Below are 25,416 nucleotides of genomic sequence, written 5' to 3'. Positions count from 1 at the left end.
AACAAGAACAAACAAACCAATCCCCCAAGAACAATTAACTTACTGAAGAGCCCATAGATCAAAGAAGGTACTAATTTTCATAGAAAATAGTATTTCCCTATTACTTAATGTACTTCAGACATGCACTTTGATTCCTCTTCAAAGAAAATTAAATTTACATCTGCTAAAAAGTACTGAGCAGAAATGTGGGTAAACAATTTCTTATTGAATTTGCATACTGAAAACAGTAACTCTTTGAGCCTTTTGTTTGAACATCTTGTTTAGATGAATGTTGGCTGCATGTAACTTCAAAATAAGTATTTCATAAACAATAATGGTTCAAAATTTATAATCAAATAAGACATGAATGAGATTAAGCAATATATTGACATATTCAAACATGAAAATGAAAATATAAAATAAAAATTTAGATTTTATGAAGTTAGGTTAACAAAATGGTAATTTTGAATAAAATCTTCAACACCAACTGTATATCTTATCATTTTAGCACAATTCTCAGAGTATAAAAATTCATAACAATTATTTGATCTTTCCAAGAATATAAACTGAGTCATATTTATTTAATTGTACTCACTAAATTTTCTCTTATTCCAACAAATGCCTCAAACCTTGTGTATAAAAATGTTAACTAAGGATTTTGGGAACAAACATATAACTTTTCAAATAAGTAATTCTACTTAAAAGGTATTGAAGAATATATCAGAATAAAAGAAATCTTACATAAAATGAGCACATTTCGTTAGTTTTTTTTTTCCCTTAAGTTATTAAAGTGTATATAAAACCGGCAGAGGTTATACTTTTAACACATTTGTTGTCACCTTTAAATTAATTCTTTGTGATTTAAAAGATGTCAGTAAACAGTATTTTCATATTTTTCCACTGCTGTCACAACAGTTAGCATATATATTCACTCAGTGCATACTAAATACTTTTAAATATTTATTCGTTTCTTCCCAATGCAATTTATAGATTCTTTGGCACTTTCAGCAGATAGAATTCAAATAAAGAGGCAGCAATAGACATTTCTTTCTCCAGCAACCAGATGGGTCTTACAGAAGGGTGGACTACTGGGATCCCCCTTACACACTGCCTACCACACGGAAAGCTTTCCGGCATAACACACTAAGGTTTTGTGTTTCTTACAAGCATTTGCAAGGCTTGGTTATAAAGACAGGTCTGGAGTTTGTCTCAACCTTCGCCAGGGTGAAATCAAAAATGATTGCAATTTTGCCCCCACTCTGGGTAAACTGGAGCTTGATACTCTAAAGACAGGTTCTGCATATGTGGTATTAGCAGGGATTCTCCTTTGGGATGATTCAGAGGGGCACAAGAAATTCACTACTAAGGCTACCATTGAAAGTGTCTTTTGGGTGTCATATCTTCATTTAACTGTGTGTTTAGAATAATAAAAAAGAAATATTATAAAGCTTGGATATAATACTGAACTTGAAGATCAGTGATGCAGAGCCTTGAACAAATGGCTTTCAAATAAAATACAAGGGTTTCCCCACATCTATCTTCAGAATTGAAGCCTTTAAGGAAAAATTACTTCTTTGCAACTACTTATGACTAACTATCAATGATATAATCAAGAGGTTGTTTTTGCTAACTTTACACAAAAATAGTAGATAATCAGAATTAATTTATAACATTTTGCTTTTTAAAGTTTAATTTATTTTAATAGCCTGTGGCTAGAAGGAACTGTAATGATGACTTAGCCTTGTATAGAATTTCACCCAGAAATACTGGATTAAATTATATACTTTAGGAAAAAAAACATTTTTAGAAAAATTACCAAATTTTGTCTGAAAAACAATCAAACTAAACAATAAGGAATCCAGCAGTTCCCAAAACAACCGTTCAGAGGATTCACTAAATACATTTATCAGAAACTGCAATTGATTTGAAGGTTGAAATTTTATAACTGCTACCTGCAATCCCTGCATCTTCTCACACCTTTGTCAAGAAAGCCTAGGAAGTCCTCTCATAGCATACTATCTTTCTGTGTATTAATGCTACATGTAGTATCAATTCGCTTTTCACATTAGATCAGATTATAGAAATAGCTGCACACAGGTATATGGGAGAAATGGGAATCCAAAGTAGGCTCCATGAAACATATATGCAGGCAACCAAATGTGATATGTGCTGGATTACAGAAGCATTCTTTAGCTCTGGAATTGACCTCTTAGGCAGAAGTCTTCATAGAATACATACCCTAACAAGATACATGACATAGGAGGGATAAAGATGTTGATGCAAGACAACAGGAACTAACAGGTCACTTGGGACACTTTTGTCAATGACTTTTAAAAAAAAAGAATCAAACTCCCAAATTAATGAATGCTTTACACCTTCCTATTTAAAGAATGTACAGAAAAATTTAAAAGAGCAGATATTAATGTGAAAGCATGTGAATGAATCAAGAGAGAGGAAGAAGTGAAAACCTATAAGCCCAAGGTAAGTAAATTACTGCATAAATGGACTGAGACCGTGCATATTTAACTTATCTGCTTGCAATAAATTTTCTTTACAAACATAAAGCTCTTCTGTTATGAGCAATATGGCATATGTGGTAATTCATCTAAATATAAAACAAGCCAGCTAGCATTATTAGAGTCTATGAAAAGGCAAACGGTAAGACTGCCAAGCTATGTGATGGGGAGGAGGCATAAGCAGGTAAATGAAAACTAGGATTTTGGTGTCAATTTTAAGAGAAGGGGACAAAATTCAGATTCATGAGACAGATTCAGAAACCAAGATTTAATAGCTTTAAGGCAGTGTGACGGTATGCTCCCCGCCGCCCCAACCTGACCTCTCCATAACCCCACTTGGCGATAATCATCAGTAACAGTCGTGATGGCTGCATCCGATTCAAGTCGGAATTTGGGGAGACAGATAACAGCACATACCAAGGACTAATTGAGCATGCGCCAATCCAAATACAGCCAGTATGCAAATATGACTACGAGTCAACCATCTTACCCCATAAATAGGTGGCAGCCCAGAGCCCGTTGAGCTCTCCTGCACAGCAGTTGGCTTCATGGCAATATCCCCCCTTGAGCAGGGACGCCTCTCAAGGTTACTCCTCAAGGTTGAGAGATCCCTTACCCACGACAGATCCTCAGTAAGTGACTAATAGCGCACTGAAACTTTGCTAAGTTGCATCTCTGATTGACTGTGCACATAATCCTTTAGACATAAACAGTTGAACAAGTCTGGGACTAAGGCTGGATCCAGCTGCACCTAGATTCCTCTGAGAAGGAGTTTGGAAAGCAAGGGGGTCCACTCTGAACCTCGCGACTCAACGGGAGGGCCTCCTTGACAATTTCATTTGTAGTTATTGTTCTACCCTCCACGCAGTAAATAACCAAGTGTACCTTGCCATCGAACCTTGTTAAATCACTGTCTTATCTCAATAAAACATATTGCTGCTTCTCTCTTATGGGTGAAGTGCATCACTCATCTGTGACAGACAGGTATCTGCATATGAGTTCAATATCTTAGCTCCCAACAGTCAATGCAGCTCTAGCCAATGCTTGTTAATGATGCCTGATTCAGTTGCCCACACATAGGCATCTAACCTCACCTGAGATGACATAAGGTAACCTGCCTGGAATTCAGATGCTACTCCAAAAGAACATGAAGCTCATCTAAATCCTGTCTGACCCATGTGGGTGTTTCACCTCTAATGGCAGCAATTCCCTTATGACCAATTCATCTCACCCTAAACTAGACACCTGAATTCTGGCAGCTGGATTGCTCTCTAGGCTTTCTATTGACTTTATTGACTTAATTGCCTATAAATGGAATTTAAAAATCTAGCTCACATGTGCACAGCTACAATGCAAACAGTCAAATTTAGATGTCTGGATCTAAACCTGAATCTCATCCACTGTAAAATACTTGCAGGCTAAGATCCCCTACTCATAACCCATAGCACTGGAACCAGCTGGTGATGGACAGCTGGCGATGGATTCATAGCTGTCCTCCAGGGAGATAGATAATGAGGTTGTAACCTCCAACTTTAATACCTATTTGTGCTTTTTATTAACTTTTCTTCATGTCCAATCACCTTACAGTCTTTTAGGGCTGTGGGGGGTTTTTTTGAGGCCGAGAATATGATTATTTAAATATACAGAATAACTTCCTGTTCCACAATTTTTGTTTGTGTTTTGTAAGGTGTAAAACACAGAATCACACATTTTAAACTATTTTATTGCACTTTGATATGACTTAAAAAATGAATAGCATTCACAGATATTTTTATTAAGTAGGAATATCTTTCTTTCTTAAAGCCCTATCCTTCTGTCAGTCCTCAAAATATATGTCAGTGATTTGCTTAGGAGAAGATATGTTTTATATTAGTTTGCTTTTTAATCATTCCATTTAATGCTTTCTATAAATTATATAGATATACAGTAAAGACATTAATGTGTTGACTGTATAAGAGTCAGCTACTTCAAAGAACTTTATTAATGAACAACAGTTGCACAACATGCAGCAGCTTTTATTTTCAGTTTTAATTGAGCACGGATATAGCCTAATAATATCTTGATAAAGCTAACAGAGAACATTACTTATTAAGAGTCATCTTTTCTTTAAGAACAAATAAATAAGGAGCTAATTTTCCATTCACACACATAGATAACTACGGAATAGCAGATCAGTCTTAAAAATTAGGGAAAATGAAATGCATACAAGGTTAGATGTCAGTGTGTGAATATTCTTCTAGTGAAATCTGAACACTTTAAATCTATACATGATGATGCACACTTGGTTAGGCAATATTCATAGACAAAGAGTATTATGTAGTCAGTGATACGTATAAGAGGAATCAAGTTGAAAATGCCCATAGACTTAAAACTAGGATTTCCAAATGGATAGCAAGCTCCATATGATACTGACTTCTCTCCCATCTGTTACTTTCTTTCATCATGAGTTAAATAAGCTAAAGTTATTAAAACACAGTTAAAAATACTTTTTCCATAAAATATATCGTATATATCATATAGTTTTCATTTTAAATATATACATATATATATATAAATATATATGAAAAAAACATAGGAGATAAGACTTTTTTCAGATATAGAGATATGTTCTTTAAAAGCAAATAAAATAAACCTGCCAAGGGTGAGTCTCTCCCTTAATAAAATAAAATCCTATTTAAAACAAGAACCCTCTTAAGGCAATCCATTTAGAGGTGAGTTGAAGTATCTGACATTTCAGAAGCATTAAGTTAATAGGAGCTGATCAGATTTGATTCACACTGTGGTGGTTCATAGCCCACATGTAATGCAAAACAGCAATCATCATGTGATAAAACCAATCCACAAATCAAATACAACAACCATTTGTTTTTTTAATAAATTCAGACCCAGAGTTTCTCCCAAAAAAGAGCTATTCACTCAATCTGAGCTTATAGTTATTGATTTTTAACAACAGCACATTCTCATTTCAAAAATTATAATAAAAACACATTATAAAAAATCACCCTTAAAACCAGCTTGGGGACTCTACAAAAGGCTCTTTTCACCTCAAAGTTTTAAACACCATTTCTTTACCCTGAAAGATAAAGTGGGAAATTTTTCTTTCTCATTGTTTTTAATAAGGGCACACATCTACTTCAGTTATTGCATTTATATTTTATCTTGTAACACATTCTGATCTTATTTTCCAATAAATTCTAACGAGTAATGACAGTTGTTCAAAAGCTAGTATCATTGTTAAGTTCTTCTTTCTAATATTTGTTCTCTAAGTAGAAGAGACATGCACTACTTATATCCTGGACTGACTTGAAAGTCTGTAAAGCTTGGGGACCAATCCTTTCAACCCAAGCAACTTGTTATCTACCCAGTATTCTGATACATGCCATGTGCTATTAACAATTTGATGAATGAAATGAAAGCATGTGACCACCTACCCACACACCTTGGCAGAGGTGCACTCCATACACACCGGCCACCACCCAGGCAGGTAAGTTTATTAGCACCTTCCAAGCGATATCCAGGGAAACAAGAAAAGATCAAGGAATCTCCAACACCAAAATGAAAACCAATTCGCCTACTGAAGGCAGGAACACCAGGATCATCACATGGCTCCAGATCATATTCTGCAAACAATAAAACATAATAGATTAAGTACATGGGACAAGTTGTCCATGCTAAAAAATGTTAAATTAGTTGCATAGTATCAGTACAGAACACTTGGAAATACGTCTTTCAGAGCCATTTTCTCTACTTAAAAGTAGTGCTGTTTTTATATTTCTATTATGGTCATGCATACAGTAATTATATACCTATTGTGTCCCACCTGCACTACATTTATTTTCTTAATTTCAAGGGCTGTAATCAGCTTGTATCATGAGTGGTTCACTATAATTTTGTTTAATTGCATCCTTTGTATATAATTCTTGGTTCATTTCCTCTGAATTCCCAAACAGCTTTAGGAGCAAAACTTATGGTTTAAAAATTCATTAGGTAATGAAAAGAAATTGAACAAAAATCAAATGAAAGGTCAAGTGAATGAGAAGATGTATGACCACGTTTTCAAAAAATGTGCTTGAGTTTCATAAGTAAAACTATACTCTTAATCAGGCATTCTCTGTTTGCATGCCTTTTAGAAATCTCATAGATGTCACTTAATTGAAAACAAATATATATGTATTTTTTAAGAAGATTCAAAGGGTCTGAATTTGTTCTCTCTTTTGTAACTATGAATCAGAAAAAATCCACAGAATTTGGGAAATCTACATGAACATAAAACAGTTGTAAGAAAGAGTAATACTGCGGTCCTCAAAATGCCTCCTAAAGTGTGCAATTGTCTTTTCAGCACTACTTAAATGACCTGTTTAACTAACAGCAGATGTATACAGAACCATACCTGCACTGGAATTCTCATTATTCTCAGAGGGAATGATACGCTTGGATTAAGAACAGTATATACTTTCCACTTTTGTTTGCACTCATAAGAAGTCATGCATTTTTAAAAAAACATTTTAAAAGAACACTTTTTTGTAAAGTAAATCCAATCACTGAAAGAATTAATAGTTAGAAATTTAAGGAACATTAAGTTAAGCAATTTTAAGTTAAAATTTGCACAGCTGAAAAGTCAAACAAAAATATAACCCCCTGAATACAAACAAATAAAGCTGGCCTATCTGTCAAATAAAAATACTTTGTTATTTTTCTGTCATGTAACAATAAAAATATCATGGAAAAGGAGAATCGTACTTAGCAAACTGCAACATGAAAAACATGTCTTCTCCCATGTCCTATCAATTAATAATTACCACAGCTATTTAAATAGAAATAGATAACACTTAAACAGAATCTTAAATACAAAGAACAATGTATGTTGGTTACAATAAATACTAATATTATGTCAAACCAGCCAAAATGAATCCCAAGCTCTTTTTTTTCATTATATGTATTGAACAAAAATTAGCAAAAAGTCATTTACACCTGGCAGTATGAATGCATAAAGAATATAGACATAAGTTCAATTGTTCTTGCCTTTTCTTGATGGATCATCCTTTTCCAGGGAATAGGAAGAATTAAAAAAATTAATTTGTGGAATAATCACCAATTATTTATTTTGTCAGTCAGCAAAATGACATACAGAGAATAATTTATAACTCTGCATCACAATTAACATTTGTGTCTAAATACTCTGAAAAATCAGGGTCCACTTTACTACCTTTTATTTTGGTGGTAGAAAATAGTATAAGTGAGAAATTAAATTAAAATCAGAAACAGTAAATTTCTGTTTCCTATACAGGTAGCCCAAAGAGAAAAGCCTCAAAAGGTAACATCAGTCATTAGGAACATCACTTTAGGCTTCCTATACAGAACAAAGAGGGAATTAGGTGACTAAGAATTCAGGTTGAGTCAAAAGAACAAATCTGTGGGGAAAAATAAGGTTTGCTACATACAGAGGGGCTACACTTAACTCAGGAAATATCTAAGCCACGCATTTCTGCATCCTCACAGAATATCCTGAGGAAGTATCACAGTATGTTTGTTCTTTTTTGTGTACTATTCCATATGTATTCACTACTGACCACTGCTAGAGATAAGATGTTGCAAAAGATGGACTTCAGCTCTGACCCAAAAAGACTTATCTTCTGTTCTTCAGAATATGATACAAAAAGCCAAGAGACCATTTAGAAGAGTGCCACCCCTGATAACCAACAGAAAAATACTTTGCTCTTTATGTCACCTCTCCCGTTAAGCCAGGCACTTGACTCTAACTGAAATTCATGACCCTGAACTGTTTCCCAGAACCGGGCACCTACAGGGAACTCTTCATATTGATATGTGATGACATGGATTTTAATGACTTCTCCAAAAAATACTTAATAAAATACAATGAAATATTAATTTAAAAAGAAACCCACCCCTTGCCCATTAAAGTGAATACCCTAAGTGTTAAGTTAAAGAACCATACTATTTGTGTCTCCAATATGATGAATATTTAATTTTTCTCATTTAGACCATCCTAAAATATTCTATAGTCCATTTTCTAAAACATTTATCTTGGAGGTTGGATTGATAGAATCAAAACCAGTTAGTCAAAGGAAGAAACTAATCCAAAGTTTCTGAATGAGTGTTTTAACAGCTGACTTACTGAACAAAATAAATAAAGAAATCCTTCCCTATAGTAACCTTCTTGTGGGAAGGTCCCAAAATAGTAGAAGTGATCTATGAACCACTTTAGGTCCAGCAGACAAAAGTTTAAAGTTTTGAAAACACATGATCTACTACCTCTGCTCAGCACTATAAAGGCTGAGGTAGATATGGTTTGGCAGACCTTTAGGCACTTGGGGAAATTGCTGACAAAAATATAAATTCCAATACATTTTAGACTTCTTCAAGGATCACTAGCAGTTGAGTAGAGCTTCTGAATATCTAAATATGAGATTTGCATGTTAGAATATATGTAAACTGTACTGTAGACCAAAACCAAAATACAGATGCCTTCATGGTGCCTAATCAGCACATAAAAATCTGAGATGGTTACTGTGTTTTTTTGCTATAGGATTTAAAATGTTTCAAGCAATAGAACTTCATTATTTGATTTCTGACAAAACATCCTCTTCTATTCCCAAACAGACAAATGACAACATAAAATCTAAAATCCCACAGAGAAAAAAAATTCTACACTGCCTTATTCCTGGAATTAATTTATGACAGCACAGCCCAAATGTAAAATAGATGTGAGAGGCTTCTCAACAAGAATGAAATTGCAGTTTCAAAATTATTTGCTTTACCCCATGGAATGAATAGCTTCACATACCAAATGGTGGGAGGATGAGTGACAATAGGCATAAGCTGAAACAAGAGAGGTTCCAACTGAATATATGGAAAAACTTTTTCAACACATTGGGAAAGATTGTCCAGAGAGATTAGGCAGTCTCCATCCTTAGAGGTTTTCAAGATCCAACTGAATTTTTATTGTTATACTAGTATTATAGTATATTATTTTCTGCTAGTCTATTATTATATTGTATTATTATGTAATTATACAAATATATTGTTATTGTGTTATTATATAGATATTATATTAAAATTTACTGTGAATTATTTTATGATATTATGATAAATGAACAGCACAAAGATGCATATAGGAGGGAATGCACAGTTATATGGAAGAGACTTTAATCAAAAAAACAAGATCTCTTCTTTGATAGTTATAAAAATCAGAATGTAATTTGCCACATATTAATTCATGTGTATCTACCTGTGCTACAGTATACATAAAATATCCATATTTATCCATTTTCATTTTTACTAAAAATAATGCTCTGTATGTTAGTTCAATTCTTTATGTATGCAACTTGTATATACTGTCACTGCTACTTTTGAAAGTTTCTTTCAATGTGAAGAAAAACAAATCCTGAAAAGGTTATTTTTTCTTTATAACCTTTGCAGGATTTTTTTTTCCACTGCCAAGATAATGGAAAATAAGCACAGCAGTACTGTCACTCTGTTGTCAAAAGCAGCTTTCAAAAGGTAGAACAGAACAAAACAGTGCGTATATGGCACAATAAGAACGAAAAAAAATTCTTTGCAGACTTGATGTTTTATCTTCTATTTGCATTACTGATTTCTGTACTATCAATTCTGTGTTTAGTGGGAGAAATTTGTCAGGTGACATTCAATTCAGACTAAGCTCTTCTCACTAAACACTGCTTACTATGAAGAAATACATTGTGATTGTGTGAAAATAAGAAAACAGTCACGGTCATTTGTGACGTAAAATTAATGTACCTGATAATACTTCTCAGAACATTTATTTAATATATATGATGGCTACTTGTGTATTTGCTGTAGATAGAGCATAAACCTTTGCTTCTCATTGAAAAATTCGGTGATCCATGTATTTTGTTATTCCGCAATTTTTCCCTTACACCTATAATGATATTTTGTGCATTTTTCTGCAAGTTACATAGCCCTCTACCATTATGAGCTATTTATAAATAAACTACCAAAGGTAATACTTAATATTTGCATTTACATTCCAAACTTCTAGAACTCTGACCTCTGATTTGGTTAGTCCAAAGTATCCAGAATGAATGCAATTCAGCATCTGATATAAGCAGATCCATCACCACTACTCTGATCAGTAAGTTTTTTTCTTTTTTTAAACAAGCCAGCCAAATGAGATGTATTATTTGTGAATATCATGTGCACCTGACAACACTGCCAGATCTTGGACAAAATATATTAATTTTTAATTTTTCTATTCTTGAATATGGTGTACGAGGATCTGGTATGTTAGTTCCTTATGTGCTTCTTCCACAGAATATTCATGCACAAAAAGAAACATGAGCATCTTAACTAGTGGATGGCTCATTCATATTCAGTATCTGTAAATATGCTACGTTACAGTAATAGAAAGAAGCACAGATAATTCTTGCAAAATGTAGTCTAGTCTAAATAGACTGCAAGTAAGAAGCAGTTAAAAACTGAATTTTTCAATTCCCTAAAAGAGGAATTTGTAAAAAATATCAGAACTTCTTCAAATATCAAAGCCTAGTAAATCATTCCTTGCAGTTTTATATATACATTTTTCTATTCCAAAATCAGTCTCAATTTAAACTCCTCTGTGACTCTGAGTTAGCATACTAGTGCTTTTCCACTCTATTCTTCCTTTATTGGAACTGTACCAGTTTCTTTCTTCTGAAGCAGTCCCCTCTGCTTCTGTACTTTTTTTTTTGCTCCATCTTCCTCCAGCCTTCTTTTTCAGTGTTGTTTCATAGGTTCCCTGGAACCACGGAAAACTTCTCATTAAAAGATTCTCATCACCAACAGCTTCCGTCTCAATCTGTCAGTCACCTATATAAACCTTAGCCAGTCTTCTAAGATAGAGACTATATATTTCTATTGACTTTTTTCCATATGCTTCACAACGTTTCCCCTAGCTACAAGTAAAAATATTATCTGGAAACAGTTTCTGGACATTTAGCAGAATGGAATTTCTTACCTGAAAATGTTATGTTGAAGCCTTCGTAAGAAATTGAAAAATCAGATATAAATCGAAGCTGTGCTGTAAAGTTTCCAAAGAGGCCAGCTTTAATTGTAGGGGGCAAGACCGAGCCAGTTAACCTGGCTACTGGTTCTGTGAAGCTGCCATCTTCAGTGATGAGCAAATAGTCATGAGAGCTCTCAAGGTGAAAGGTATGAAAAACCAGCTGTACACCTTTAAAAACATTAAAAAAGGGCAAAGTAAGGCATTTAACAGCAAGTTTTTCTCTTCCCTTATACATACGTGATACAGATCATAAATTTCAAATGATATGGAAAGATTTTCAGAAAAAGTAATACACAGAATCAAAATCTGAAATTCACAGAACAAAATTTGCAAAAAATACATAGGCTTAATACGTGGGTTGCAGATGTTTGTTTAGTTTGTGTGTAGCTCATTCCCATAAGACAATTGATGAGGTCCACTTTTTATCTGTATAAAACAGCCTGAAAATTTAAAATTCTCTATATTTGTTTTATTCAAGTTGCTCTAATAAGCCCCTTTCATTTCAGTCTCTACCACCATCTCACTATTAACCAGGAGAGATACTTTATTGTTTAATAATTAGCTACATTTTTTGATTCATTTTACTTTCTGCATTTCCTCAAAACCAGTTCTACTTTTTGTCTCAACTTGGGAGAAGTACCCATATAGAACAACTAAATACATACAAGTTTCGTATAGTCTTTCATATACACAGGATAAAATTGGCTGGGACTAGCCATTTACTCAAGTCTTGATTGCTTTTCAATCATCAGTTTCCAGTCCACCAATGAAAGAGTTGTTTTCCATCATGGTTAGCTTCCAAATACGACTATTTAGTGTTGGGGGCAATATTCTTTATATATATTACATTTTAAAATATCATATGCATCTTAAACAAAAATCCTATCTGTAATGAGGTTTTAAACAGTAGAGAGTGTGAAACATCAAGTATACTTCACAGACTGATGTCATGCATAACAAAAACTTTTCTTACCGTATGTGATAAAAAAGGAATATACTCATTATAATTCGATTCAGTGGTATGCAACACACATCATCAGTGCTTCCTAGGCTTTTTTCATAGTTCTTTTACACATATCCCTAATGGATAAACTGCCAGGCTTAACTGTGTGTCCAAATGTTGCTCTATAGTGCATATAACAGAGAGATAAACAATTTCTGAAATTATGTATCTGAAATTTAAGTTTACTAACACACTGATCAAATGTGCTGCTTGAAACTTACCAAAGGAGAAGACCTTTCAACAGGGCCTTGGGAGTTTTCACTAAATATTTCAGTGCTATTTAAGAAAAAACAGTATTTTCATACATTTTGTCTTTTCTACTTTCTTCCCATTTTTCTGAGAGGTACTAAACCAAACAAGTTTCCTCAGGCCACTGCTGAAAGAATGTTTTCTTTTCAAAATAAACACAAACTAAAGACATTACAACATCTGAAGACATGTATTTGGGGATATTAAACTGAAACTTTTCTTTTTTAGAGAATAACAAAGCACTTATTTACCTCCATCTGAAAAAGGCATTTTCATTGTGTTTTTCCACTTGTTTGAGGTTTTTATACATAAAGATTATATATGCATATGGAATTCATATTAGATTCTTACCCTTGCCATGTGACACTTCAATAGTCCAAGTACAGTTTAAGGAGTTTGGATAAAAATCAGGAAAACCTGGAGAAAGAACAGTTCCACTCTTCCCATGAATATATCCACCACATAAAGCTTAACAAGAGAAAAACAGGGAAAAAATCAAAACAAAATAAAAGTCATACAGGAAGTCCTGTTCTTTGCAAAATCTAAGTTAACTCTTTGAACTACTCCTTTATTAAAAGTATGGTCATGTATTAAAATCAGCAGAGTTAATTGGTCTGAAGTGATCCCATTCACATTTGACAATAGCTTGTTTACTCTTAAATTAGCCCATGAAAAGGAGTTTATTTTTCAATGACAGCCCTTCCTCCTAGTTAGCAGAAGACAAAACAAGTAAAACTTTGTTCCAAAATATTGAAAATAAAAACTCATATTATAGTACTGTTTAAGAAGTAGGATTAAACAAAAACTATTTTTGTGTGAATTAACTATGAAATCAAACATCTTAAGAACCATGTTTCTTGCACTGTATGCTTAAATAAGCATTTCACAGCACATGTAACAAACAAAAATATTTAAGAAAGAAAATGTAATTTCTTCAAAGAATAGAAAAGTTTTCTCAGTTCGATTTCTTCTGTGATATTCAGGAAAGAGTGCATTTTCCTCTCTTTCAGAGATTCAGTTTCTCTCATCATAAGTAATTTATTTGGAACTGAGTATTTTGAAAGACAAAAGAACTATGCTAAAAACATTTTATGTATACTAGCATTTGCTAAAGTAGGCTGCTCAAATTTCCATGGCATATTAATTAAAGTTTAAGATTTGCATTTTATATACAGCTGAATTGCTCACTGATCTTATAAACACAGCATGGTTGTGCTTTTTTCTCATATCTGTTGCTGTCCAGCCTTTTACGTTATTTTAAAATTTTAATAAACTAAGTATTTTACAATGCAACAACAGAGCATTAAGACACTTTCAGTTTTCTCCCTCAAACAGAGGGGTAAACTTTGCCATAAACCAAACAGCAAATAAATATGAGAAACTGTGCAATAAACTTGCAGTAGCTGAGTAAACGTATATAAACATATATAGTATGTGCATATACATATACACACAATATGCATGTTTGCATTATATTTAAAGTTCTGTTTTCATTTCATATTATACTAAAGTGTTTATTAAACACTTTTTTAAGCTTTTTTTTAAATTTAGGTATTACATATATTTATATATAAATAAAAGGATAGAAAATATTTCTAGACTGATTTTGCCTGCATATATATTTCTGAATGTAAGCATGAGTGGCAACATGCATCACCAAAACCACAATAAAGATATGACTGATAATAATGAACACAGAGTAACTAATATAGATATCCAGTTAATAACAGCTTAACTGAACAGTAGCATATACTCATTCAGAATCCCTATTATCCTGTTAACATCACAGGAGAAAGAAAAAATATTTGACTGTGCAACATTCCTTAAGGTAGGTATTAAGTATTTACAATAAATTTACCTAGTTATAAATTTAAAATTAAAATATGTAAATAATCTGTTCTTATTTAGCTCTCCGTAGAAAATTATTTTCATGTTCCACATTGAGATCACAATATTTTGAGACTGAAACATTATTCAACAGTACACTTTATTTAGAAGAAACTTTGGCCATTGTGTCTCAGTACACAGTTGTCTTTATTCCTTTGTTGGTACGAAACAGAGTAAGATGCTTTTCCCAAAGGGCTTTCTTCTATTTATTTCATTTCTGAAGTTGCAATTTGGAAAACATCAATAGTCTGCAGGTGGCTATATAATGCCACCTCAGCTGGATTGAGGTTGAAATCAATTTCAGTTAAATGTCATATTCAAAAAATTTGAGTCAGTGTCTTTCATCATATGTATAATATCAATTACCAGTAAATAGGGCAAATGGAAAATATTCCCTAAATAATGATGACCTAAAACTGTGAGTTTTGTCTGGTCTTTTTTGTACTTGTTATATATTTAGCCCAGCTGGACACGTGACAGAAAAAGAAGAAACAGAATGGAACACCTGCATGTTACATGCCTATAAGCCCTACTCCAGAAAGGCTTGAAATGCTCTGCCATACAGTTATGCTGAAAGTGGGTGATGGCACTGGGAAATAAGGACCCTCTTTCAAAGAGTGAAGGTTAACTGTGTCCTTCTGTATTTCAATAGCATTCATTTGTAAACAAAAGAATTAAATATTGGCATTTTAATACAAAAATATACTCACAATTTATAATACAAAGTAAATTGAAAAAGAATAGCATACTATTCAAAGTTAGGATCACTAAAATAGTCTTCCTCAAGCCATTGTAGCAAAGCCAACAAGCAAACAGAACCCATAAAATTAATGGAGGAGTGTTAAAAAAGCTTTGTTTATTTTAAAATTACATTTTACAGAAGATTTGTGATATCTGTTTCAAAGTTCATCAACTGGGCTAAGCACATGCAGTCTAAAATTTATTGCAAAATGCAATTTAAAACATTTTTTCCTCTGTCCTTCCAAAGGAGGAACAAGTTGTCATGCTTAAAAGGTGAGTGCGTTTGGATAGTAGATTAGTTTTCTTTGTGGTGATTAACAGCTTTGAGTTATATGATAATATTTTGGTAGCTTATATGTTTTGTGCATAGGGTCAGAAGCCCGTAGTGAAAATTGGAAGCCTGAATGAGAGTAAGTGCCCTGATTTAACAAAATAGTTTAAATCAGAGTTACAAACTGAAATACTTTGTTGAACCTAACTCTAATTTTGGCCTTTGACATTCCCCTGTAATCAATGGAAACCTCGGACCTGAAAAAAGGAATTAGAAATTCACTAATATAAGTAATTTACTAAAGCAGAGCCTTTGCTGATTTGGGCTTGGGTCTTAGCTTTCAACATTGATCTTTCATCACTGCCACAGAACACAGTTATATCTTAACAAGGAAGAAAGCTGACCAGGGTAAACAGGGTTTAAAAGATAATCATTTAGCAAATAGGAGGGAGAAAATAGGAAGTTCTGGAAAGAAGTTTACAGAAAGCTGCTTACGGAGATTTTTCGAGGACACTGGGCTATTCCAATTGAAATACTTCGTTATATTTGGATCGTATTTTCTGTAGTTTCTGTTAGAGGTATTTTGTAGCAACTATACAGGCATTTCATGAAAAAATCAAGTTGATTCTGTACTTTATAGGAAAAGAACTTTAAAAAAATCAGTGATAAAAAGAGTACAAAAGTATTTGCTAGTATAGTTCAACATTTGAAAAAATCAGCATGTATGAACTGCTTATACATTAGCTTGATTGCAACTTCTCGTGAAAGCTCTAAATAGCTTTATATGGCACATCCCCTGAAACAAGCTCTAAGCCTTCCCATGTAATTTCTTTCTATCAGTAATCAAGATAAACCCAGCTCTTCTCACCTGTAGAGGCAAACATGCCTTCCTACAATGACAAAAGGAACAAACACATGCATACATGTTTTCCAATTACAACACCTCTGGACTATCATAGTCAGCTAACACTGGAGACTTTAGAAGCACATAAAAATAGAGCTCAAAGTAATTTTATCTTTTTTCAACTTTAGTTCCTCCTGCTTTTTCTGTAACTGCTGAACCGCAGAATTATAAAATTACAAAGTTCACTCCTCCTCCCGTATCTGGCAAGGCACTGAACTGCAATTTAAATGGAAGGGGCCATATGAAATGCACCAGTTCTGCTCCTCCACTGACAGAAAACTGTGATCCGTCAGGGTAAGGATCAGCCACTGCTAAGAACTGGTGCAAGTATCCACTCCTCCTCTCACTCTAAGGAAGACTCAGCAGAAAAAAAAAACCAACACAGCATTAGATTCTTACCATCATAAGAAAAGCAGAAATGTCACAGCTTCTTTATTAGTGTTGAGACAGAGATACTATCTTATGCTTTAGGGGAGCTCTGAATTGTTCTAAAATAATGTTTCCCAGAAATTCACTGAGGCATCACAGCTCTTAGTACCATGTTGTCTGTAAGGTAATCCAAATTCACAGGTGCATGAGAAAATGGGCCAGCAGGGTTGTCAAAGACAAGAAGCTGCCAAGGAATAGTTGTGGAACAGTTGCATAATACCAGTGATATTCCACCTCTATACTACTTTCAGGGTGTCCTCTCTTTTCACTTCATTCAAGCCAAGTATATATGGCTTGCAGCTTTTCATCATCTCAAGATTCTGGTATATAGCTTAAAGATCAAGCAGGTGACTAATTCTTGCTAAAACCATACTTGAAAATTGTTTAAAATTAGTTCTAACACAGTCATTTACGATAAGAATTCTCAGCTGAGTTAGAACACTCATATATGGAGTAGAAACGAACAAAGGCATTTTACTGCAATTCCTGAGCACAGCTTTGCTTTGGTCACGTAAGCATGTGGAAAGGAGACATCTGAAGTGTATTTTAACTAGACCTCATATAATTATTAATAGTTAATAAATACTGAAGGTTTTTTTCTTTCTCTTTTAATTTAAAAATACAGAATTTCAAAACAATCAATTTCAAATTAGAAATATGCCAAGAAAATTAACTATATAGATAGACCATGAACTGTTTTGGTGTCAAGTATTTTAAGTTTCAAGTAATCATTTTGGTGTTCAGCATTCAAAGTTTAAAACTTAAGATATGTTTATTAGTTTGGTTTTAAAATATTAGTTGAATGGCACCATTTTCATTCATAGTGGAAGAGCAGCACCCTCAGAGAATTCTAATTTTTCTGTTAGTGAATAGGTACCTGTAAATTTCACTGAACATTACAGTACTTGACTGAAAGCTGACAGAGAAATGTGAAGCATAGCTTTTACTAACAGCAAAACCATTTTGGAAAAGTATGGACCTTGGTGTAACGGAAGGGAGGTAGTAGCAATGATAAGCTTAATTAGTTCCTGAAGACAGAAGATTAACTTTCTTGGACTTTAAAGCTGCTATCTGAAGAACTTGACACTTACCATCACAGCTGGGTAATGCATGATTCCACTGATGGTTTCTTTCACATATGAGTGGTTCTTCATCGCTCAGTGTATATCCTGGATCACAGCTAAAAGTTACTGTAGAGCGGATATTAAAGTTGTTACCATGGCGATGGCCATTCACTGGAATCCCTGGGTCAAGGCAAGAATCTGATTCCAGAGTAACACCTGAAATACACGGATTTAATTTGTTTAGTTCCTTCTTTTCCTTTTTAGACAGTAAATAGACAAATTCCAAACAAAATACAAAATGAATAAGTGAGACAGAAGAAATATCCCCCAAAATATACTTGTTAATATTGCCCAAGCTCTGATGTAAGATATAAAGCACTTCGCTTAGCTTGTTGTCACTGACTCGGCGCATAGTTTTTCAATATTCAATCTCATAGAACAGAAAAGCCTAAATAAAGTAGGAAAAGATTGAAGATTTAAAGTATTTTTATTAACCAATGAAAGAAAAGGACAAAATAAGCACTGAACATCTACAACTATAGGAAGTTATTAAGGTTCAGAGTATTAATACACAGTATTTTCTTTTGCTAGTATATAAATCACATTCAGTTATTACATTTCATCTATCACATTTCTGATACTCTGGGAGGATTCAACTTGTCTCTGTGATAGTAACGTTTATTTGACTTAGTAAAAAAGCACAATGACAAAAACATACAATCGATGAACTCAGAAACCACTTGTTAAATCCTACAGATACAATGCTATACATCAAAAATAGACGGAAAATGGACATAGCTTACATAGCTGTTGTATAACTTATCTGACAGAAATAGTCTTTAATAATTATGTCTTATAGCAGAGATTGAATAGTGTGTGGTAAATAAACCTGGAGCTATATGTTGAATAACAACAACAAAAAATACAAACCCCAAAATACAAGCTCATTAAGTGAGCACTATCCATTTTGTTTAATGATAGCAGGTCATAGTGGAATTTCATCATGTATGAGTCATAATGGATACACACAAGAGAAACAAATAAAATCTCTCCACTGTGATGAAAGGCATTTCTTTCATTTATTTTCTGTTACTATATCGTGTTCCTGGAAAAGACAGTGACCGAGTTCAGTGGAACCTCTTCAGAGGATGGGGATACTGTTCCTTCTTCTACAAGAAGCTGAGCATGGTCAGAGGAAAACCTGTCTCTCTACCCTGGTATCCGACCCTCTCTTTCCCACCTTGCAGTCACAAATGCATATTTTGCAAATATTTAGAAGTGACTTTTAGAAACTAATTTAATCACTAATCTAATCACTCATTCGATTTTCTAAAGAGGGAAAAGTAATTTGTTGCTATAATGCGTGGGGCATGTAACAGCTACACAGTTTAATATTCTATATACTCATACATATTACACACCTATACTTTCCCTTTCATGGATCAAAGAGTCAAAATTATGAGAAAAACAGAGTATTAAAACGTAAGATTGTTAAGAGTAAATTTTAAAGAATGCTCATATGATACAATCATTGCATAAAATGACTGAAGAAAACAAGTCTGGTAAGAGGAACAGGAACCAAAACCTGGCTGAGGGCCGTAACCACTATGTTACTCATCTACGCTAGCTATCGGGCAGTCGCTGTGTCACTCAGTGAATTCCAAAAATTTTCTGGACAAGGCAAGCATTTCAGCTGGAAGCTGGAGTGCTGTTCCTTGTCATCAGCATAGTTTTATCCAGAACACTGATGACACAGATGGCAAAAACAATTTCTTGAAAGGTGAGAGATGAGTATTTCCTAATAAAAGACTTGAGCCAATGTATCCTGACATCTAGGTAGGCTTAATCTAACAAGGGGAATAGTGGCAAATTATTTTTGCTTCAAAAAATGAGTAGTTTTCTGGAGAAATAGAATAGGTGCTTGCTCTCATAAATGGTTCCAAGAACACAGAACCAGAAGTCACACAATTAAATCAGGAGAGTCCCCATTCTCTGGCACCAAGTCCAATGTGTGACTCAGCAATCATACAGCTAAAATCTTGTCCACCTCAAAACCATACGGACTTGTCCATGCTGCCTGTTGAGAACGATCTCCTGCTGAAGCTATCCCTAGAACTATGCCCAGGTACTGTATGCGAGTGTGTCAGTCAGCATGGGTCAAAACCACACATGGGGTTGTGCTAAAAGTTAAACTGTATGAATGACTGCAAGAATGGAGTCAAGGCGCAAGCACCTCCAGCCCACTGGACCAGCTCAAATGGTAAGAAGTATTTCCCTGTAATCTACCAAGGGTGAACTAGCCTCATGGAAGTGCAAGGCTGCAAATATACTCCTAGTCTTAGTGTTCTTCCAGCAGTTGTTGTGCAGTGATAAGTGACTGCATTTGTGCAAAACTGACACTAAAACAAAGTGTTGTTACAGCACTAAAAACTGTGATACAGTCAACCGATTTGAAATATGCTGTGAGAGAAACTTGTAATAGTGGTGTTTTAAAGGCAGGGGGGTAGCAAGGATGACTAATAACAGGAAGGAAGGGAGAGAAGTGGAAAAGAGTGAAGGCAGTCAAAGAGGAGGGTAGAAGAGGAAAGGGAAGATTAGGCTTATGCTGTTTCAAGATGTTCTTTCACTCTTCCTCCACACAACAGCTGAAAAACTCTTTGTCTGAAGAATGTCTTGAAAGTATTTTCAACTAACAGAGCATCTGCCACATATAGGAGACTACTCTGGCACATACTAATTTTGTTAACATGTGGTAAAGCAGTCACTTAGAGGTGCAGTACTAACACATCACTTACATCCTGCTCTTAGTTAATAGGCAGCACAGGCTTTTTAACAGAGCTCTGGGCTCAACTCCAGTACCAGCTGCAATTCTTACCTATTAGACTCCTAAGAGTGTTATCATGTTTCCCTTCCCGCCTGCCAAGACATCCCTTTTAAAGACTAAACAAAAACAGATCTTTCAATGGCTCCGTATGTGTCGTATTTTCCGTGTTCGCATCCTCCTGATTTTTTCAACAGAGTCCCAAAGTGCACACAATATTACCTCTAGGGTTACCAACTGAAGTGGAATAATTATTTCCTGAGTCTTATATAAAACAGTCCTCTTAATAAAATTTGCCTTTGCTGTATTTTTTTTTCTTTTTCTTTTTGGTGATTCACTAGAGCAGTCAGTAGATTTGACTTTTTACACCACTATTACATTTTTCTCTGTATTATTTATGCTCTATGTAAACACCATATCCTTTTCTACTGTATTTCTATTTTACATTTGTGAATATCATTTCTCCTTCCCCTTTATGCTTAGCATGCTTTTTTACAGAACTTCAAATTTTTAATGTCAGACCATTTCTTCAGTTCATCCAGCTTGTTTTGAATGCTAACCCTACCCTCTGTAGTACTTGCAGTGATTGCAGGTTGGAATCATCCTCAGCATTTCTAAGTGTATTAGTTATACAACCATCAAAACTGTTAATAAAAATATCAGATAGTATTGGATTCAGCCCAGACCACTGTAGGATACCTACAAATTTGAAGTTAGACAATAAACTATGGATAGATGGATGGTTTTTGCACAAGAGTTTTCAAAATTTTTGGAATAATTTCATCTAAATCAAATTTTTTTAGTTCCTCTGTTAGACTACCAAAAACCTTACAAAAGTCAATATAGAGTTTTTTCCTTCCCTTTTCCTTCCCACATCTACAAGACTGGTTATCCTGGCAAGATAAAAATTAGATTGGTTTGACATGATCTGTTCTTATCAAACACAAATCATTTGTTCCTTATCACCTTATTTATCAGCTTGAAAATAGTATCTTTACAAGAGACAAGATAAAACCAATAGCCTTAATCCTGTTGTTCCTCATCTTTTCTTTTTTTTTCCTTTTTTTTGAAAGTTGTATGCCTTTCTGCAATCATCTGGAACTTCCCTACAGCTTTGAGTTTCCAAATATAATTCTCAGTGGGGCAGAGAACAGTGAATTTCTTCAGTACCTGATGAATAAAATATATTTAATTATCTAAACATTGTCTAATCTCCTCTTTCCATATGCTGTATTCTTACCTTGTTAATTTTCATTTAATTGTGTTAAGTATATGTTCACAATTAACCTTTTCAGTTTATGTTTCAAAACAGCAACAGAACATTTAGCCTTCCCTGTGTCAGTTGACATTTACTTGCATTTTATTAAGTAATAACTTTTATTTTCTTCTTCTCTTACTCTTTATGTATTAACAGACATTTTTATTATTGCCTTTTCTGTCTCTTACTAGTTGTAACTAATTATATGCTTTAGTTTTTCGAATTTTATCCTAACAATTTTATCTGTGTTATTCTTTGATGGACATCTATAACAATGTGTGCCTGTATCAAGCATTTACATGATTATCTTTTGATTTCCATATTATTAAAAAGCATTTTTAAATAGCTATAGTGGTGCATAATACTTTTTCTTTCTCTCCAAAAGTTACAGTTTGCTACTGGGCCTTAATACTACCTCTTTTATTAATGCCTTTCAGAATTCCTTCCTAAGGATGTCTACCTACCAGCTCCCCGAGTCTGGTGAACTTTAGACTTCTGAAAACCATTGACATTATCATAATTGTGCTGCCCTCAGTCATTCTTTTCTTAAAAATCTTCAACTCTATTATTTCATGAATACTTTCATAAAAATTGCCTTTCTTATTCAGGCTCTCAGTTGGTTCTCCTTACTAGTCAGAGTAAAATCAACTGTCGAAACAAAAAGTTCTTCCCCCACATTCCAGTAACTTCTTCAGTTGAGTGTGTCATGCCATAGAAAATTTAATGAATCATTTCTTCATATTCAGACTATCCACAAATATTATTTTTTCTTCAAATAAAAAAGTATAAGGAAGAATTTTGTTTCTATGCCATGATTGCTAAAACTGATTCTGAGCTTTCTGAATGACCTTGACACTTTGTCAAGCCCAGGAAGATTGCACATTTGTGCACCTAGAAGTTCTTTTTCAAAAGCAAATCTAACCAATCAAACACAATTTTGTAAACTGTGAATAAAAGATTAGCTTTATATTTTATATTCTCAGGAATACTTCATTTATAAGAAAGCCACAACATTAATTTTGCTAGATTTTTTAAATGACCTAAAATTAAAGGTTTTACAAGGATCAGCCACAGTTACACGCACTAATATCAAAATTTGTTTATCTTTTGGGGTTTTTTTCCTACATAAACTGTGAATAGCCTTTCTGAACTATCGTTGACTATAGAGCAATTTCCCCTTATTATTTAAGGGAATATAATCCTTATCAAATATATATTGAGGTACATGATAATATGGGATGGTTACTGTCTCCAAGCATAACCAAAATATTATCTCTGTTCTATGTTTCAGATAAACTCTATTTCAGAAGGGAATGATAACCTATGAATAACCATGGACTTTTAAATAAAGCATCTGGATTTAAGAAATAATTGCTCATTTGTCTTTAAAATTGATCTTTTTTCTTGTTCCAAGGAAAGATAAATCTCAGAAATATCTTAAGGAAAGGTGATTCTACATTATTTCCATCTTTTTGGGGTCTAAAAAAAGGGCTAAGATTGAAGAATCCACCTCACAATATGAGGAACTGCAAAAAACAAAAGATTACAGATTTCCAGGGAAGTTGAGAGATAAAGGACATATACGTTAGGGATGAGGCATAGTGGTCAAAAGCATACAGATGAAGTATTCTTGAAAATACTTTATTTTTTACCGGTAGCTTCACTTAAAATATTTATTTATTTATTTATTTATTTATTCATTTTTATATTTATTTTTATATTTTTATATTTATATATATAGATTTTTTTTTTGCTTAGATGCATAATAGTTGATCTACACTGCCTTGCATTAGCTATATTAAAAAGGTCATCAGAAAGCTGAATTACAGACATTGCAGGAAGGGAATTAACAAGCTACCTTCAAATCTGAAGTACTGCTGAAGGGTCACATTTTTATTAAAGTTTTATCATATATTTGTTTTAGCTTAATAGAATATTACTGCCATGTCAGTAGCAACTCAGTATATGTTATGCTGAGATTTCTCCTATAAGCAGGATTAAGATCCCTCTGTTTCACAGTTCAGTGATTTAATTTATCTTCATATTCATGACTATTGCTGGAAGATTTTTAGGACACTTCCAAACAGAATAGTTATTTAAATTTCCAGAGATAATAATGAAAAACTTTTTTTAAACTTATGATTGCCTGTCTTTTTTGCTACAAGTGGAAGAAATGTAAAACATACAAAGATGCTGTGATATCTTTAAGAGAAGCAACTTTTATAGTAATGACTATTAGGGCCATCAAAAGATAATTCTGGCCTCTCTCCTCTTTCTGGCAGACTATGCAGTACCTCCACCGGGTCTTTCCACTTGGTTTTGTTCTTTGAAGCTACTGCCTTCATCTGCTTAGTACTGCCCTCTTACCGGTTATTATAACTAGCTTTTCCCCAACACGCACACATCTGTTAGTAAAAGAGACAGGATCTAGGAAGGATAGGAGTCTGATACCTGCTACAGGAATGCTTCAGGAGCTCCCGATGGTGACTAACATCATTAGAGCGGCTCTGGGATAAATTCCACTTGCATGAGTATGTACAACTCAACACAATGTGTAGACAGTTTTTGCTCTGTGAGACCTATTATCAAAATAAACCAACATGGGCAAGCACTGCTGCTGTAACTGAGTTTAGCAAGCCTTGTGGAGTAAAAGCACTGACATAGGTATGAAGTGGTTAGCAAGCTGCTTCTGCACAGCTTACTCTGTGCACTTGGACATACCCATTCATGTTGGTGACAGGTCTCTGCTTATATCACACTTTGTTCTACAGCGTGGACTACAGTGCAAGATTCAATTTCAGTTTAAGACGCTTACACTAATGCGTCTACAGCCATGTTTGGTGTTTAAGTTCCTTTCATAGTCAGTTGAGATCTGATTAATATAGACAGGGGAAACTATGGAGCAACTCATCTGGCAAAGTCAGTAGGAAAGAAATTTAGCTATCTAAACATAGGTTTCTATGCCATTGGCTAGTGCCATCCTATCATAGCCAAGATGTCTGCATGGGGCTGGTAGACACGGCAAAAGACTTGCACAAGACCCACAATTCTCTAGAGCAGCACTTGGCAACCAGGTGGAACACCTCACGGTACTTAAAATAACACTAACCCCTCCATGCTTAGGCAACTGAATGCAGACCCTGGATTCTACTTCAGGATAAACTGAATTGTTCCCTAGACTCTACTGATTGACTGGATCTCCATTACCCAAAATGGGAGCTTAGATGTGTGCCTCTAGAAAGTTCTACATA

General features: G+C 34.1%; 1 protein-coding gene across 1 annotated transcript in view; it reads right to left on the bottom strand.

Annotated features, from left to right (window-relative positions):
• The window catches only part of CSMD1 (CUB and Sushi multiple domains 1), a 1,279,784-nt gene that overhangs the window by 310,283 nt on the left and 944,085 nt on the right, over nt 1-25,416 (bottom strand). The window contains exons 18-21 of the mRNA XM_067294827.1: nt 18,114-18,302; nt 13,142-13,258; nt 11,491-11,706; nt 5,927-6,115 (exon numbers count right to left, since the gene is read on the bottom strand). Of these exons, the coding sequence (XP_067150928.1) occupies nt 5,927-6,115; nt 11,491-11,706; nt 13,142-13,258; nt 18,114-18,302 (711 nt within the window). The remainder of the gene's footprint in view (nt 1-5,926; nt 6,116-11,490; nt 11,707-13,141; nt 13,259-18,113; nt 18,303-25,416) is intronic.

This window comes from Apteryx mantelli, chromosome 3 (assembly GCF_036417845.1).
Source record: "Apteryx mantelli isolate bAptMan1 chromosome 3, bAptMan1.hap1, whole genome shotgun sequence".
NCBI lineage: Eukaryota > Metazoa > Chordata > Aves > Apterygiformes > Apterygidae > Apteryx > Apteryx mantelli.
This window is presented reverse-complemented; position numbering and strand designations above follow the sequence as displayed.